Genomic DNA, 18699 nt, shown 5'->3' with positions numbered 1-18699 from the left:
CGGAGTAATGAAGGACGAAATTTGAAACATGTTGTGAATTATCTCATCAATAGATGAGAGCTGAGTCGAAGATGCTACATCCGTCTGATTTGTTGTATCGATCTGTTGAAGAGATTAAACACATGTCTGTTTGTCGGGGATGCAATAATAGAATTGGAATCAACTATTGTTACTTATTGTCTTGGTATTGTCATTGAAATTAGTGCATCTTTCCCTCTAGGGGTAGGGAAATCATGATCGACATCAGTCTCTAGAAAAGATGTTGAAATTATTTCAGGAGTATTCGTGTTGTCCAAGGTCTGCAGCATCTCTGTTGTTGTAAGCAGTGAAATTTCATGAAGAGCTTCTGAACAGTGCGTGGTCATTGAGTCTTTCTTAAGCTATTCACCTTGTTCCTCGTGCAAAGCTTATTTGAGAATCTGATTGATGGAATGATTGTATGTTGGTAGTTGGTCAGCTTGACTCATCGTTTCTTCTTCCCTATCAAGCTGTTTGATTTGTTCCTCCAGCTCCATGTGATCTGAAGGACTTTCTTCATGAGCTGCTTCAATAGATAGAGGCAGTTAAAGCTCTACTTTTATCAAATTAACTTTCATGTATAACCCATGTGTGTCCATCTCTAACTAACTGATGGATGCAGAGTCATCATGTGTTGTTGGGTCCTAAGGATTAAAATTTTGTCTTTTCTTTCTTATCAGGAGCCTTAAACCATTCTCCTTTATCATCATGGCAGAAAATCTCTTCTCTTCAGAGCTTCAGGAATGATATGAGTCTCAGTCCATTTCAGAATTTGATTTTCTTGAGTTGTCATATGTTCAAGTTTCTTCAGAATCTTGATGTCTGAATAATTTTCGAACATTTTATTGTTTGCCCATTTATCGAACTTCTTCAACGAAATCTGGACTCTATTTTCCACTTCCTGCATGGCCATATTGATACGCCGTTTGAATGACTGACAACAGCTTGTTTGGTTTTCTTGGTTCTTTTCTTCTTCTGAGGAGCTGGTGAGATGACTTGAGTGAGATGTAGTTTCTGTTTATCATAATCAGTATCTTCTGAGTCAGACAACTCAACTTTAAGTTTTCTTTTGACTGGTGCCTTCTTGGGTGATTTCTTGTTCTTTTTTTCTTCATCAAATTCTTTCTTGACCTTCAACATGTAAACATCAATGGACATTTTGTCGAGCAACTTATGAACGTGCAGATTGGTTGACGGTCCAATCTGTGCTTGAGTATCTTCCATCAATTGGCAGATCTGAACAGCAAATCATTGGTGCTGTTTGTCTGGATGAGAGACCATTACCACTTATATGTTGTACAAGATAACATACCAGTTGATCTTGATACCTACATTGATAGCATCATTTCCAATCTTTCCACTCTGAAGGCATCGAAGGAGACTGCCTTTGCTTTCAGGGATTTGGCCACTATGTCATTCAATAGTCTGGATTCAATCTTCATATCTTTCTTCTTTCCGAATTATTTGAGAGGAGCACCTGACACTAAAAACTTGATTTCATTGCTTCAATATTGGCATATGGCAATTTGTTGAAATCGGTGATTCTTTCTATTGGCAGACATAATGTTTCAGTGAACTATTGTTGATTAAAGGAGAAGGTTTAATCGATGATGGCATAAACAATATCTTCATCTTCAATTCTTGACGATGCAAAAAACTGAGATAGCCCTTCTTCATAGATATGGCTAGAGCAGCCAAGAAATCCCTTCATTCGGGTGGCTTCCAGAGTTTTGAACATGGCCACCATGTCATCATACACCATTACATAAATTGCATTAGTGAGTAGTTTTGAGAGAAATACAAATGCTTGTAAGTTTTAATAGCAAATAAGACGATAATCAGTAACTGTAAAAGAAAATGAATTGAAAAACTTATGGATATATACGGTCAATAAATCCACGTGTCAGCATGTTTGTGGAGAATTTTTAAAATTTGAAAGGTATAATTGAAACATCAGAGTCGTACCATTTAAGGCAGTAAATAAATTTGTCGTGTAAAATTAAATGAGATATGTGTCATGATAATGAAGATAGTTGACTGTTCTTATCAGCTTGCTATTGGGTAACTTGCTGACCGATAAGAGCCATAAGATAAATTTGAGCTGATCACCATCTTGAGCTGTCCGACAGCTCGAGTTGGTAGATCATTTGAGCTTATGACCTCGATTGTTGTTTTATCAGTTTAATTCGAAATGTCTCCCCCTCTCCTCGAGTACATGCATAATCAATTTATATCTACAAGTCCATAATATTTCTAAAGTAAGAAAACTTAGTCTCGGGTTGATTTGGTGAAAATATCTGCAACTTATTGATCTATTGAGACATGTTCCAGTCTGATGTCCTTTTCCATGACATGATATCGTATGAAGTGGTGTCTTATGTCAATGTTCTTGGTTCTTGAATGTAGCACTGGATAATATGTAATTGTTGTAGCGCTTGTGTTGTCATAGAAGGAAACTCATCAGCTTCAACATCATTGTCTCCGAGTTGTTGTTGTATCCATAGCAGCTGAGCACACAGCTTCTAGCAGCTAGATATTCTGTTTCATCTGTTAAAGTAGCAATTGAGGTTTGCTTTTTACTGAATCAAGAGATTATTTTGTCACCTAAGAATTGACAAGTTCCACTTGTACTTTTCCTACCTATTTTACAACATGCATAATCTACATCAGAATAACCAATTATATTGAAACTGTAATTTTTTGGTTAGCAGAGTCCAATATTTTGAGTACACTTAAGATTTTTCAATATATATTTAATATCAGTATAATGTGATAGTTAAGATTTTCCTGGAATCTAGCACATACACATACAAAAAACAGGATTTCTGATATGCTGGCAGCTAAGCGTGGAAAGAAACCAACCAATCCTTTGAATAGTGACACATCAACAGATGGTCCAATCTCATCTTTATCCAGCGTGATTGAGGAGCTCATAAGTGTAGAAGCGGCTGAGCAATTATCTATACCAAAATTCTTAAGGAGTTCCTTCGTGTATTTAGCTTGATTTATGAAGATTTCAGTATCAAGCTGTCTGACTTGTAAGCCGAGAAAGAATGTCAGCTCACCTAGTATGATCATTTCAAAATTTTCCTGCATCATCTTGGAGAACTTCTGATAGAGTTTGGGGTTAGTTGTCCCAAAAATAATGTCATCTACATATATTTGAACTAACAGAGTATGATCTCCTTCTCTGAATTTAAACAGTTTTTATCAACTGTACTGATGGTGAAGTCCTTCTTGATCAAAAATTAGGATAAGGTGTCATATCAGGATCTTGGAGCTTGCTCCAAACCAAATAATGATTTATACAATTTAAACACATAATTAAGTAATACATGATTCACAAATGCAAGAGGTTGTTCAACAAACAAATTTTCTTGTAATAAACCTTTTAAGTATGTGTTTTTAACATCTATCTGATATACTTTGAAGTTCTAAACACAACAAAAGCAAGAAATATTCTGATTGCTTCTAATCTAGCTAGTGCTGCAAAAGATTCATCGAAATCTATTCCTTCTTCTTGCTTATATCCTTGTCATATTAGTCTTGCTTTATTTCCGATCACATTGCCATTGTCATCAAGTTTATTTCTAAAAACGCATTTCGTTCCTGTAACAGATTGACTTGATGGTTTGAGAGCTAAATGTCAAACTTTATTTCTATCAAATTGTCCTAATTCTTCTTGCATGACATTTATCTAATTTGAGTCAATTAAAGCCTCATCAATTTTCTTAGGTTCATTCTGAGATATAAATGCAATAAACAAAAATTCATAAATCACCTATTTCCTAGTTCTTAAGAGAGCAGAAGGATTATCTATGACCAACTCAGGTGGAGGATTCTTATTCCACCGGTAACTTGGTCCAAGAAGATTTGAATTTACCGTAGTAGAATTTAGTTATTGAAAACGATATGTTTGTCCCCCAACATATTCAATTTGATTTAAAAATTGATCTTCTAATGGTTCACTTGGATCTGGATCAGCACGACCTATTGTATTGTTATTTATATGCTCATCAGCTTGATCTCCCAAGTTTAGATTTGTGTTTCCATCAGCTTGATTTGTAGGAATATCTCTCAAGTCATATGTTCATCTAATTTGGAAATCGTCATCATTGTCAGATTGAAGAGTGCTATTTTCCATTATATTTGAAAGATCATTAAGTGTGTTTTGTGTAAATTTGGAATAATTGACGATTCATCAAACACCATATGAACTGATTATTCAATAGATAAAGTTATTGTATTCAAAACACGACATGTTTTGCTAACAGATGAGTACCTAAAAATAATCTAGCATCTGATTTTGCATCAAAGGCAGTTAAATGATTTTTATTATTGTTATGAATAAAGAATTTACACCCAAATAGGGTTTCTTATGTTCTGAGTATAGAAGAAACTGTTGACAGCTTCATACCAAAAGCGCTGAGAAATTCCAGAGTGCTAGCATGGTTCGAGCTGCTTCCTTGAGTGTTCTATTCTATCTCTCAACAACACCGTTCTGCTAAGGTGATCTAGCAGCAGAGAAATCGATATCGTGTTTGATTTCATTGTCTTCCAGGTAAGTTGTAAACAATTTGTTAGTTAACTTAGTTCCTCGATAACTTCTTTTCATGTATACCATTTGTAACGACCCAGACTTTTTTTTTTAAAAATTTGCGGAAGAAATAAAAATTTCTTATTAATACAAACTCGAGTCGTTACTAAAAATAAAATACACTCATGCAATATAAATAAGTATTTTTACAATACACAACCCAGTTTAATAATATCATAGTACTGCAAATTCAAGTTTATAAAATACATAAATAAATTCAACACTGGCGGCCCTCGGGTTTTCAACTGCCATAGTCCGAGACCACTCACTGATCACCGCCCCTAGCCTCCTCATTAACAACATCTGCATCAATCAAGTATAGTGAGTCTAAAGACTCAACATGCATATACGTGGATAACAAATAATACGTAATAAAAATCCTGTGATTTTAACATATCTGATACATGGTAAATTGAAACTAAATAAATAAATATGTATGACTTGGCTTCTATACATGAAAATAATTTCATGAGAACAAACTGCAGTCTCAACATAAATATGTCATAATATGACGAGAACATAACTGGCATTACACTGTGTGAGGCTGGAATATAATGTTCATAATATTGAGATCTGATTTTGAATTGTGGCACACATGAATCGTTTGATCAAACTGCACCATAGTACTAGGCCTGCAAGGATCATCCAAGTTCTGGGTCTGGATGTTCAATCATAACACATATAACTGAATCTATTGGATAGTTTGCCAGATACGTGTACTCTGGGTTCCTAACCCGTATTTTGGAGTGTTCACCGGTCACGATACCCGGATTCCAAACCCGTAAAATGAGTTGCCACAAAACAGTTAAATATCTCAAAAATATACTTTTAAGACACGTCATACCTGATATCATACTTATAAACTTTTTAGACTTCGTTGGATTGTACTCGGGTTCGCTGCAATTGAACTTGACAGACAACTCAAAACTAGTCCCAAATCATATACGTGTAACTCCCAAAATTCATTCGACGACTTAGGATATACCAAGTGACTCGATACTCGAATCAACCTTAAACAACATGTTACTTACTGTCCAAAAACCCAAACCATGACCCAAACACTTTCGAACAACCCAAAATAAAATAAGAAAGCTTACGACTCTAGCCAATCCCAAGAAATGGCACTTTATAGCTTACGGAAACAATAAAATTTCTAAACACAAACCGACTCGAATCAACCTCAGACTTGACCCTAAGACACTTATTAAGACCATGACACTGCTCAAAACCACTCAGAATTTGATCTCAAACTCGAACACACACCAAAAACTTGAACAAAGATATTCTCGCACAATTAAGACAGCTTGAGCGATTTTACGAGAAAAATCATAACTCTTTCGTTTCTTATTGAAAAATTACGAATTTTATATTGAATCAAAGATAACACAATAAACTACAGTTTTTGTGTTGGAAGAATTTTCAGAAAATGGACGGATAAATACCAGAATTTAAAAATACAAAATATTAAATTTCAAGAGCTTGTTCTCAAAAATATTCTTCTGACAGATTGTGCGGTTTTGCAAGAAAAATCATATCTCCCTCATTTCTTATTAAAAAATTACGAATTTTATATCGAATCGAAGATAACACAATAAACTACAATTTTTGTGTTGAAAGCATTTTCAGAAAATGGACGGATAGAAACCAGTATTTAAAAATAAAAAAGATCAGATTTCAAGAGCTTGCTGTCAAAAATATTCTTCGGACAGATTGTGCGGTTTTGCCAGAAAAATCATATCTCCTTCATTTCTTATTCACAAATGACGAATTTTATATCGAATACAATTTTTGTGTTGAAAGCATTTTCAGAAAATGGACGGATAGATACCAGTTTTCGAAACAATGAAAGTAAAACACATACCCAGAAACCCACTGCACAATGAACTCATGCTATCAACTCTAACCACCCAAGTGCTATAAATCCTCAACCAACATACCAATATGAGTCTAAAACATATATGAACATGATCATAAGCAGCTATGCTAGCCCGGAACCATCCAACGTCGCTTACAACATGAAAACATGAGAAACAATTGTATAATCTTGACATGAACATAAATCTTGAACATACTTGCATGAAAATGTTTCTCAAAAACATGAATGCTTGAAAATCCATACTATTACTTGATTGATGAGAAAAGAAACGTAATATACATGCCTTTGGTCTTGAAATGTAAAGAATCTCGCAAATCTCGACGATCCGGACACGAGGAAGAAATTTTGAGCTTCTTGCTATTCTCAAATGGTAGAACCGATGGAAATGGAGCTCAAGAACACTTGAGGAGAGAAGGGTATTAATGAGGGGAAATGGAGGAGAATTGATTGGCGTGTGAAGTTTCTTCCGGAGAAGACTTGGCCAAAGTCTTGAAATTTGAGGCAAGTGGAGTGGATTTAGGGTATTTTAGGGATAATTTAAATATATTGATTAGGTATAAACTAATTAATCAATATATGGTGTAGTCCAAATAAATTTTAGACTACTCGAGGCTTGAAAACTGATACTTAAAATATTCCAAAATTTACACAACAATTAAGGGAAAATAAAATACTAATTGTCATAAAATAAAATACTCCNATAAACTAATTAATCAATATATGGTGTAGTCCAAATAAATTTTAGACTACTCGAGGCTTGAAAACTGATACTTAAAATATTCCAAAATTTACACAACAATTAAGGGAAAATAAAATACTAATTGTCATAAAATAAAATACTCCATAACTTAAAATAATCTTTGGGCAGTGAATTTGGCTAAAAAATAAATATCTCAAATATCATATCCCCGGTCCGATCTCGTGTATTTGCCTGAAAAACTGGAACTCAAATAATACAATTAAATATATACATGAATAAAATAATATGTAATTGCATAAATATATTTATAACAATTAAAATATGGTGCATGCATAATTTAAAATAATATAAATACATCATGTTTGATTTTTACGTGTACTATTAAATTTTCGGGGCGTTACAATCTACCCCCTTAAATTGAATTTCGTCCCCGAAATTATAACTTATCAAATAACTCAGGGTAACGAGCTATCATCTCGGCTTCTGACTCCCAGGTAGCTTCTTCATCTGAATGATGCAGCCACTTGACTTTGATTGTCACGCCCCGAGACCGGGGTTAGTCGACATCGGCGTTATTCAACAATCACATAATTGCTAAACAACAAGCCTCGTAGTACAGTATAAACCGAAACCAGTTTATATCATAAATACCATAAAAATGGAATCGTCTTTACAATAGTAACTCTGAAAACGATAAAAATCTGCGGAAGCGTTTAAAACTTGAATTAAAACTCACAAGAACATATTCTTAATTAAATTTCTTCATATGTCCACCATCAGTCCAAAAACCGGTGCCTGATTCTTCTTTCTCTATTTCTTTTTCTGATTTATCTGGGGATGATAGAGTAAGGGGTGAGTATTTTTGGAAATACTCAGCAAGTGGGGGGTCGTTCGAGCACAATATAACAATATGCATAATTTCAAAAATCACATGACTTGCATAACATCATTCATAGCACATGCATAACATTGACCAGACACTGAGATTCCTCAACTTTCTACGGTTTACTGATATCAGTCCCTAATTTTTACTCCTCTAAGGGGGCGAGACCGAATCGGTTATATCCCCACCGTATGAGGGTCATATCATGGTTGGGATTCCCTCCCATATACAGTCGAATCCTCATAGTGTCCAAAACCACATGACAACCAACACAAGAATGGAGTAGAAGAAGAAGGTGTATTCGACCGTATTTTCATAAAAAAAACGAAGAAACATGCATAACGAATTTTAAACTTTCAAACAAGCCCACTTACCTTAGACCTTGAAGAAAAATATGAAGAATTCGAAAACAATAGAAGAATCATGCAACTGACACTTCGAAAACGCAGCAGCACCATCCCCCGAAAAATTAACCGTCTTGAAAAAAATTATTGCGCCTTATTGAACCGTTGGATCGGGCTCAAAATTTCACAGTACGTTCAAACATTTGTTAAATATATTATGAACGGTGGAGATCGGGTTTGGAAGTCGTTTATCCTGCTTATGGATGAAAAACCGTAGGTATGCTGTTTTTCGCCTGGAATTTGAGCAGTTTTCTTGCGAATGCTATAAACGAAACACGAACCGTTGGATTTGGCCGAAATTTGGATATGTTATTTAAAACATATGGAAGCACATTCTGAACGGTGGAGATCGGATTCCGAGTACCAAGAGAGAGAAACGAATTTCTGAACTTGGACATAATTTTGTTGACTCGTGCAGAATTTTCGAAGAGGAATTTCGAAAATTGGGGATGAAAAACTCGAAATCTAATGTGTAAATTCTGAATGAGAGCGTCTCCTATTTATAGGGGGTGGCTGCTCTCCTGATCGTGTATTATCCTCGCGTTTGAATTTTGAATCAAACTTTAAATCTAGGATAATTATCATTCTTTATCCGTTATCTTGGATAATATTTCGAAATCTAAATATCCATCCCTTGGATATTTCAAAATTTAGAGATCATATTATCCTCTGTTTAATATCTATCCAGGTATATCAAATCTTATATCTTTATCTGGTAAAAATCTTTCCAACTTTGAATTTATAACTCCAACTTTATCTGCCTATATCCAAATTTCTTATTTAATTCTTGGATTGTGATAGACTTATTTACTATCCCAAGTTCAAAATATATGCACAATATTATCTTAAATCTTGGGCTCCAAAAATATTGTGCACGATATAATTATCCACTCAACTTTAGATAAACTGTAAAGCTTACATCTCAAATAAAATAATGAGATAGATACCCAAATATTGAATAATCCTAACACACTTAAATTACAAAAAATATTATCACGATCACAAAATCTTGGGTTTTACATCCCTCCCTCCTTAGGGGAAGTTTCGTCCTCGAAACTTGGGTTGGCTTGGTCTGAGAAGAAGTATGGGTATTGCTCGCGCAGTTTTCATTCTAGTTCCCAAGTGACTTCTCTTTCAATATGATTAGAAAAGCGTCTAAAATTCCTAAACCATATCCCCGTGATTCTTGTCAGACATCTTAATAACTAAAGTGTTGACTAACTCATACTTTGAATTATATTTATAACATCATATTTTCTTATTATTACCTCAATTACTGCATCCAATAATATCACTTCTATTGAACCAGAATTATTAGAATCGTTGATTCTACAACAACTTACTGTAACCCAATAGTCGCACATCTCATAATCATAATTTGATGAACTAGTTTCTTATGAGAGAGGAAAACCCAAATAAAAACCTTTTGAATCCAAATGTAGCCCAATAATGTAACTCTAACTGAAATCCAAAAATTAATATCAACTTTTCCATTGAACATTTAATAGAAAGACTAGTCTCATAATCAATCCAATATAAATCCCAAAAATCATTTCTTAAATTTTATATCAACCATGTAATGCAAACACTAGTTCCCAATTATTTTTATTGTTTCATATCCAAACGCTTGTAATAATGTAAAATTCCCAAACGTCAAACTATAACTCAATACGATCAACCTTAAGTAAACCTCAAAATTATTATCTTAAAAGATAAAAATCAAAATTCCAATGGATCATTTCACATAAACTTTAATCTCAAATTTTCTTTTCTTTTTCTCATACTAAATCTTAATTTTCCATCAAGACCATGAAACTGGTTTTGCTTAACGATTTCTCAAAGCTCGGTGTGCTGATAGTGAGGCGACAATCATCTTACCTATGTTTTTCCGACTTAAACTATCAACTATCTCGTTCGCCTTGCCTGGAAGATAGCTTATCGTTGCATCAAAATAATTTTTATCCATCATCTCTGCCTCGTGTTCAATTCTTTCCCCGTGAACAAATACTCGAGGCTCTGATGGTTAGTGAAGATCTCACACTTGGCATCGTAAAGGTAATACCTTATATTCATTAATGCAAAAACTACTGCGGCTAACTCAAGGTCGCGGGTTGGGTAATTTTGCTTATACAATTCCAATTGCCTTGATGCAAAGGAAATTACTCTTCTTTCTTGCATGAGCACATATCTTAGACCTTTCTTTGACGCATCTCTGTAATTGAAGAAAAATCATTGCCCTCATCAGGCAGCACTACCACTATTGTGGTTGCAAGTTTCCTCTTTAAGGTTTCAAAACTTTTCTCACATTCTTTGCTCCAATTTGATTTAGCGTTCTTTTGTAAGTTTTGTAAGCTGTATTGCTATCAAGGGAAAACCTTGGACAAATTCCCGATAACAGCTCGTCAATCTTAAGAAGCTCTAAATTTTTGTCCTTGTCCTTGGTCTTGGTCATCCTGTAATTTCTTCGGCTTCCTTAGGTTCGCAAATACTCATGTCTCACATATTATGTGACCTAAGAAGGTGACGTTCTGTAGCCGAAACTCACCTTTATTGAACTGGAATACAATTCTCTCTCCATTGATCTATGAAAAGTGAAATGGAGATGTTCTTTGTGGTCTTCTTCACTTGGTGAGTAAATGAGGATCTCTTCGGTGAACACCGCTAAAAAGTTTGTCAAATAATTGCTTGAAACCCTATTCATTAGATCAATGAAGGCTGTCGACACGTTCGTCAAGAAAAAAAATGCATTACTGTGAACTCATAATGCATGTACCTTTTTCGGAAAGCTGTTTTGGGAAAAACTTCAGCCCTGACCTTCAATTGGTAGTAGCATGTTCTCAGGCCGAGTTTGGAGAAGTTGTAGCTTCTTTAAGTTGATCGAAAAGATCGTCTATCATTGGAAGAAGATATTTATTCTCGATTGTGATCTTATTGAGTTCTCTATAATCTATACACAATCTCATACTTCTGTCTTCCTTATTCACAAACAGTACTGGAGTTCCTTATGGAGACGTACTCGGTTGAAATTGCTTCTTGTCTAGCAATTCTTGGAGTTGTTCTTTTAGCATCTAGAGTTCAGCTGGCATCATTCGGTATGATGCTTTGGAATTGGTGCAACACCAAGAACTAGATAGATTTCGAACTCAAACTCGTGATCCGAGACTATCCCAGGTAATTCTTCCGAAAAAAACGTCCGAGAATTCCCGCACTATTGGGGTATCTTCCAACTTGAGCTCAATTTCTTCTGCACTTTGTTCACCATTACTAGGTAAATTCTTTCCCGATTTTACGGATTTCCAAGTCTGGAAAGCAAAAAGAATGTATTTTTATCTTTTGGCATTTCCATGATACCTGATTTCTTCTTGGTTCGCGGTTTGGAGTTTGAAATTCTTACTCCGACAATCTGCTATTGCACGGCTCTTAGATAACCAATCCATCCATATGATGACATCGAAATCTACCAAAGTGCTTTGAATCAAGTCGGCACTGAATATATGCGAACTGATGTTGATTTTATTCTATCTTGAAATTATCACGATTACCATCTCAAAACTTAAAAGTCATATAAAATCTTGGTACTTAACTCAATATCAATTTATAGCCTACTTACTTAAATCCCAAAAATTATAACTCAGTCGTCATAAAATAAAATCTTATTCAACCTTGTACGAGTGAAATTAATACTCAATTAATTCTTGTGCTTAATCTTACTTTACTCAAGACAATGATCTTATAGAGACCCAACACAAACTATTTTCATTGAATATCTTTCTCCTTGAATCATTCTTAGTACCCTAACAAAAGTCAAAACTTATTATGCTCTATTTTCCTCAGTATCCATCAATATCTCATAACTTATTTTATTCACATAAGGTCGTAATCTACTAGTTATCCCAAAATATATAAATTTCTAAACCAGAAGATATTGTTTCCCACACTCATTTAAACAAGATAACCCAAAATCATACATATTTAAAGTTAACGCTTAGCATTCTTAAGAACCCAAATTAATGTTCACACATTTAACTACTGCCCAAAATCAACTTATATATTGGAATATTCAAAACTTATTATAACTCTTATCTCAGATTTTTACATATTAGTTTTTTTTTTCCATAAATAATTTGTTGTCCCCAAACCAAATATTTCATAAGTCAGGAGCTTAAGTCAACTCATCTCAGATATATATAATCCCAACAATATAGGTAAATACTAATTGTTTCCTTAATCTATTTCCATAAAAATCCGATAAGCACTATAAGAAACGCGTTGAACGAGATTTTTTCGAGAAATTTTCCAAAATGGAAGGTTTCAAGATAAAAACATATGTACTGAAGAAAAAAAAATAGGTCGAGAGGATTCCAGAACAACTGACGGAATCGAATTTGAAATTTTCTTCAGAAAGTTATAAGATTTACGAAACTTTCCTAAAACGGCAAAAACGCGATTTTGAAGGTCTAAATGAAGAAATCTCGCGTTTGCGAACCATGTCTCACAAACATGTGAATATTACTCATTGGGTTGTTCCGGAGGGGACCACATCGGCTCTTTGCATAATCTTGCCGATTTTTATTTTTCCGTAAAATTTTCCTCATTTGGATTATCAACCTGGCGGCTCTGATACCACTTAAATGTCACGCCCCGAGACCGGGGTTAGTCGACATCGGCGTTATTCAACAATCACATAATTGCTAAACAACAAGCCTCGTAGTACAGTATAAACCGAAACCAGTTTATATCATAAATACCATAAAAATGGAATCGTCTTTACAATAGTAACTCTGAAAACGATAAAAATCTGCGGAAGCGTTTACAACTTGAATTAAAACTCACAAGAACATATTCTTAATTAAATTTCTTCATATGTCCACCATCAGTCCAAAAACCGGTGCCTGATTCTTCTTTCTCTATTTCTTCTTCTGATTTATCTGGGGATGGTAGAGTAAGGGGTGAATATTTTTGGAAATACTCAGCAAGTGGGGGGTCGTTCGAGCACAATATAACAATATGCATAATTTCAAAAATCACATGACTTGCATAACATCATTCATAGCACATGCATAACATTGACCAGACACTGAGATTCCTCAACTTTCTATGGTTTACTGATATCAGTCCCTAATTTTTACTCCTCTAAGGGGGCGAGGCCGAATCGGTTATATCCCCACCGTATGAGGGTCATATCATGGTTGGGATTCCCTCCCATATACAGTCGAATCCTCATAGTGTCCAAAACCACATGACAACCAACACAAGAATGGAGTAGAAGAAGAAGGTGTACTCGACCGTATTTTCATAAAAAAAACGAAGAAACATGCATAACGAATTTTAANACATATGGAAGCACATTCTGAACGGTGGAGATCGGATTCCGAGTACCCGAGAGAGAGAAACGAATTTCTGAACTTGGACATAATTTTGTTGACTCGTGCAGAATTTTCGAAGAGGAATTTCGAAAATTGGGGATGAAAAACTCGAAATTTGATGTGTAAATTCTGAATGAGAGCGTCTCCTATTTATAGGGGGTGGCTGCTATCCTGATCGTGTATTATCCTCGCGTTTGAATTTTGAATCAAACTTTAAATCTAGGATAATTATCATTCTTTATCCGTTATCTTGGATAATATTTCGAAATCTAAATATTCATCCCTTGGATATTTCAAAATTTAGAGATCATATTATCCTCTGTTTAATCTCTATCCAGGTATATCAAATCTTAGATCTTTATCTGGTAAAAATCTTTCCAACTTTGAATTTATAACTCCAACTTTATCTGCTTATATCCAAATTTCTTATTTAATTCTTGGATTGTGATAGACTTATTTATTATCCCAAGTTCAAAATATATGCACAATATTATCTTAAATCTTGGGCTCCAAAAATATTGTGCACGATATAATTATCCACTCAACTTTAGATAAACTGTAAATCTTACATCTCAAATAAAATAATGAGATAGATACCCAAATATTGAATAATCCTAACACACTTAAATTACAAAAAATATTATCACGATCACAAAATCTTGGGTTTTACATTGATCAGATTGATAACTTTGTTCCGTAATTTCCTTTCCTGTCTGCCTAAGATCTGAATAGGTCTTTCCTCATAAGACAGGTTAGGAGTAAGCTGCAACGGTTCAAAGTTCAAAACATGTGAATGATTCTCAATGTATTTCCTTAACATAGAAACGTGAAACACATTGTGCACTCCAGCCAGATTCGACGGTAGAGCTACACGATAAGCTAGTGTCCCCACCCGGTTGAGTATCTCGAATGGCCCTATGAATCTCGGGCTCCACTTGCCTTTCTTTCCAAATCTCATAACACCTTTCATAGGTGCTATCTTTACAAACACATGATCTCCTACAGCAAATTCAAGATCTCTCCGCCTTCTGTTAGCATAACTCTTCTGTCTACTATGCGCAGTCTTCATCCTATCTCGAATTTGTACTACCATGTCTGCAGTCTGCTGAACAATATCTGGCCCAATCTCTGACCTCTCGCCAACTTCATCCCAATGAATTGGCAATCTGCATTTTCTCCCATACAAAGCTTCATATCGACGATTGAAAACTGTTGTTGTAGGTGAACTCTACTAGAGGCAACTTCGATTCCCAACTCCCTTGGAAATCGATCACACAAGCACGAAATAAGTCCTCCAAAATCTGAATCACCCTCTCTGATTGTCCATCTGTCTGAGGATGGAAAGCTGTACTGAAGAGTAGCTTGGTTCCCATGGCTGTATGCAAACTCTTCCAAAAATATGATGTGAACCTTGGGTCTCTTTCAGACACAATCGAAACTGGGATCCCATGAAGTCTGACTATTTCTCGGATGTATAACTCTGCATATTGTGTCATGGTAAAAGTCATCTTAATTGGTAGAAAATGAGCAGACTTTGTAAGTCGATCGACTATCACCCAAATGGCATTAGATCCCCTCACTGATCTAGGCAATCCCACTATAAAATCCATGGTAATGTTCTCCCACTTCCACTCAGGAATGGGAAGTGTCTTGAGAGGTCCTGCTGGTCTTTGATGCTCTGCTTTAACCTGTTGACAAGTTAGACATTCAGATACAAATCGTCGAATGTCTCTTTTCATACCTGGCCACCAACAGAGCAATTGCATATCCTTATACATCTTTGTACTCCCTGGATGAATGGGGTACGGAGACATGTGTGCCTCAGACAAAATATCACTCCTGATCGAATCAACACTAGGCACCCACATTCTACCTCTATATCTAATAATCCCATCAACCACTGTATAGATAATTCTGCCCTTGGATTCATCACTCAGTCTCCATTTTTGCAACTGATCATCAGAAGACTGTCCATTACGAGTTCGATCGGTCAAGGAAGACTGAATGATCAGTGTGGATAATCTAGGAATTCTGTCACTAGAACAAACCTCCAGGTTCAACCTCTGCATCTCCAAGTAAAGAGGTCTCTGTACTGTCAACTGTGCTACGACTACTATTTTTCGGCTCAAAGCATCTGCAACTATATTAGCTTTCCCCGTATGGTAGCTAATGTTACAATCGTAATCTTTTACCAACTCTAGCCACCGTCTCTGACGCATATTCAATTCCTCTTGAGTGAAGAAATACTTGAGGCTCCTGTGATCTGTAAATATCTGGCATTTCTCACCATACAAATAATGCCTCCAAATTTTTAAAGCAAAGACAACGGCGGCTAACTCACGATCATGAGTAGGGTAGTTCTTCTCATGCACTTTCAACTGTCGAGAAGCATATGCAATTACCCTGTCATGCTGCATCAGAACTGCACCCAACCCAAGCTTGGAAGCATCGGTATACAACACAAAATTTCCTTGCCCTGATGGCATGACTAACACTGGTGCTGTAATAAGAGATTGCTTCAAAGTATCGAAACTCTTCTGGCATTCGGTGCTCCCAAAAACTTGGCATTTTTCTTAGTCAAGGAAGTAAGAGGCACTGCAATCAAAGAAAAACCTTGAATGAACTTCCTGTAATAACCCGCCAATCCAAGAAAACTGCAAATCTCTGACGCGTTCTTGGGTACAACCCATTGTTTCACTGCTTCTACTTTAGACGGGTCAACTTCAATGCCACTACTTGAAATGATATGACCCAAAAATGCCACTCTGCCCTACCAGAATTCGCACTTGCTAAACTTTGTGTACAATTTATGGCTTTGCAAAGTTTGCAACACTGTACGCAAATGCTGACTATGTTCCTCACAGCTTTCTGAATAGATAAGAATGTCATCAGTGAATACTATGACAAACTTATCTAAATACGGATGAAACACGCGATTCATGAGATCCATGAAGATCGCTGGAGCATTAGTCACTCCAAATGACATCACTAAGAACTCGTAATGCCCATACCGAGTCCTGAAAGCTGTCTTGAAGATATCAGAATCCTTTACCCTCAACTGATGATATCCAAAACGAAGATCTATCTTGGAAAACACTAACGCTCCCTGAAGCTGATCAAAAAGATCTTCAATCCTTGGTAATGGATACTTGTTCTTCACCGTCACTTTGTTCAACTCTCGGTAATCAATACACAGCCTTAAACTCTCATCTTTCTTCTTTACAAAGAGAACTGGTGCTCCCCATGGTGAGAAACTAGGGCAAATGAAATCTTTGCTCAACAACTCTTGTATTTGTTGCTTGAGTTCGGACATTTCCTTGGGAGCTAATCGATACGGTGCATTGAAAATTGGCACAGTACCTGGAAACAGATCAATAGAAAATTCCACCTCTCTCTTCGGTGGAATACCAGCAACGTCATCTGGAAACACGTCAGTAAAATCCCTGACCACTGGAACATCTGATAAAGACTGGTTGGGTACTTCAGGAGTTGAAATAATACTGGCCAAGAAAGCTTGACACCCCTTGAAAATGAGTTTCCTCGCTTTAATACATGAAATAATTCGAGGTAGATTCCTGAACCTATCAGGCTCAAACACAAACGGTTCCCTGTCTATAGGTCTTACCAACACTGTCCTCCGCCGAAAATCAATTGAAACTCTGTTTCTTGTCAACCAATCCATTCCTAAAATGACATCAAATTTTGGCATTGACAGCAAAATCAAATCAGCATAAACTAGATGGCCTTGCATTTCAAGATCTATGTCTTTGACCATACTATTAGCCGATATTTATTCTCCGGATGGAATTAACACAAAGTAATTCACTTCAATTCTAGTGGACTTAACATTCAGCTGACTTGCAAACACATCTGATATAAAAGAGTGAGTAGCTCCAGAATCTATCAGAATCTTCGAGGCTACCCCAGATATTAATATCTTTCCTGTAATATTAGTAGCATTGCACCAGATAAATTTAACTTCCTAAAATTCCCATAAATTGAAATTTTCAACCAGATAATTACCCAATTAATCAGCATTCTAATATCACCAAAAATTCAATCAAGCAAGAAAATCCCAATACTGATTAAGTGCTCAAATAAACTGTTACCTGTGAGAAGGGTAGTGTCTGGGTTTGCCTCCTTGGCAACCATAGTAAACACCCTGCCATGAGTCGGCTGACCCCTCCGTGGGCATTTCTTGAACATGTGGTCGGTAGAACCACATTTGTAACATTTTCCTGATCCCCATCGGCACTCTCCAGTATGCATGCGCTTGCAATTCGGACATTGAGGAATATCATAGGGCTACTGGTTATTTGTCCTTTGCTGCTGTGGTCCTGGACCCTTAGATGTCCCCAAAAATTGCCTTTTGTTTTGTTGCTGACCTCGAGGCACCTGAAATGTCTTCCTGTGCTGCTGTTGCGACTGCGTCGCCTGGAAGGGTCGTTTCCCATGTCGATCATTCTCAATGTCCCTCAAATCCCGCTCTGCAGATAGAGCTCGGGACACAGCAACTTCATAGGTAGTGGGGCCAGCAACCCTAACATCTCTGCGCAAGATAGGTCGCAGACCATCCAGGAAATGCCGCATCTTGGAATTTGCATCATTAGCGATTAGGGGCACAAAATTACACCCCCGCTCAACTCTCTAAACAAATTCAGCAACTGTAAGGTCTCACTGTCTCAAAACCATGAACTCCCCTGTTAATCTGGAACGTACATCCTCCGTGAAGTATTTGGAGAAAAATACTTCCTTGAATCCTTCCCAATTCAGAGTAGCCAAATCCAAAGGCTACAGATGTGCTTTCCCACCAGAGACAGGCATCACCAGAAAATAAGAAAGTTGAACATCGGAC

General features: G+C 36.2%; 1 protein-coding gene across 1 annotated transcript; it reads right to left on the bottom strand.

Moving 5' to 3' along the window:
• Positions 1–16362: 16362 nt before the first annotated feature.
• On the bottom strand, positions 16363–17619 carry LOC140991783 (uncharacterized). Its single transcript, XM_073461952.1, has 2 exons — positions 17205–17619; positions 16363–16439 (listed from the first exon to the last, which is right to left on the bottom strand). The coding sequence occupies exons 1-2, from the start codon at positions 17617–17619 to the stop codon at positions 16363–16365; spliced, it is 492 nt and encodes a 163-aa protein (XP_073318053.1).
• Positions 17620–18699: the final 1080 nt, after the last annotated feature.

Source organism: Primulina huaijiensis, chromosome 2, assembly GCF_012295235.1.
Source record: "Primulina huaijiensis isolate GDHJ02 chromosome 2, ASM1229523v2, whole genome shotgun sequence".
Lineage (NCBI taxonomy): Eukaryota > Viridiplantae > Streptophyta > Magnoliopsida > Lamiales > Gesneriaceae > Primulina > Primulina huaijiensis.
The sequence above is the reverse complement of the archived record's forward strand: the minus strand, read 5'-3'. Positions and strand labels throughout refer to the sequence as shown.